Raw genomic sequence first — 771 nt, 5'->3', positions numbered from 1 at the left:
CTTTGCATCACAGGAATAAATTACATTTTAACATATATTCAAATAATAAAGTCATTTTAAATTGTAATAATATTCCACAATTTTTACTGTATTTCTAATCAATTAAATGCAGCCTTGGTGAGACGTCTTTCAAAATCATTTAAAAAATTCATACCAACCCAAACATTTGAGTGATAAAAATTGCACATGGAGGAATGAAAATATCGTCGGGTTTTAAACTGAAGATGAAAAGCACATTAAAATTATTAGAATATTCACAATGTTGTTGAATTTCAAGCTACCAGTGAATTATTCACAAATATGAATATTTCAGATATTGCCCAGCCCTAGCTATCATAACCCATTTTTATCTCTTGATAACAAACCTGTATATGAATATAATTTACAGCCACACGTAATATATCCCTCATGTCCATATTCACAATAATGTCACCAGTACTGTAGAGAAACCAAACAGTTAAGACACACAAATTACATTCTGAACTCTGTGTCCTCATGCACTTCAGTTTTCCAGAGAGGACCAGGATGTTTTATTTCTCTCTATTTACATTTCTGACTTCTCCATGGCCGTCAAACACCGTCACTGATGGGACGTCCCATCCCAGGTCCAGCTCTGCTCTCTGACAGACAGCTCCGCTGCAGTTATTCCTGTTCTCAGTTCACTTGTGCTGGTCCAGGAGGAAGCGGGAAACATTCTCATAGACCACAAAGGTTATGCAGCAGGCCGGAGTGACTCGGATCAGGTTGGGCACCATGCCTTTGTAGAAACCC

The 771-nt window shown here is 37.4% G+C and overlaps 1 protein-coding gene across 1 annotated transcript in view; it reads right to left on the bottom strand.

The window, feature by feature from the left end:
• Positions 1-133: 133 nt before the first annotated feature.
• The window catches only part of LOC107577858 (mitochondrial folate transporter/carrier-like), a 9,718-nt gene continuing 9,080 nt past the window's right edge, over positions 134-771 (bottom strand). The window contains exon 7 of the mRNA XM_016263888.1: positions 134-770. Coding sequence (XP_016119374.1) covers positions 660-770 — 111 coding nt within the window. The 3' untranslated portion in view covers positions 134-659. The remainder of the gene's footprint in view (position 771) is intronic.

This window comes from Sinocyclocheilus grahami, unplaced genomic scaffold (genome assembly GCF_001515645.1).
Source record: "Sinocyclocheilus grahami isolate Dianchi unplaced genomic scaffold, SAMN03320097.WGS_v1.1 scaffold7502.1, whole genome shotgun sequence".
Taxonomy (NCBI): Eukaryota; Metazoa; Chordata; class Actinopteri; order Cypriniformes; family Cyprinidae; genus Sinocyclocheilus; species Sinocyclocheilus grahami.
The sequence above is the reverse complement of the archived record's forward strand: the minus strand, read 5'-3'. Positions and strand labels throughout refer to the sequence as shown.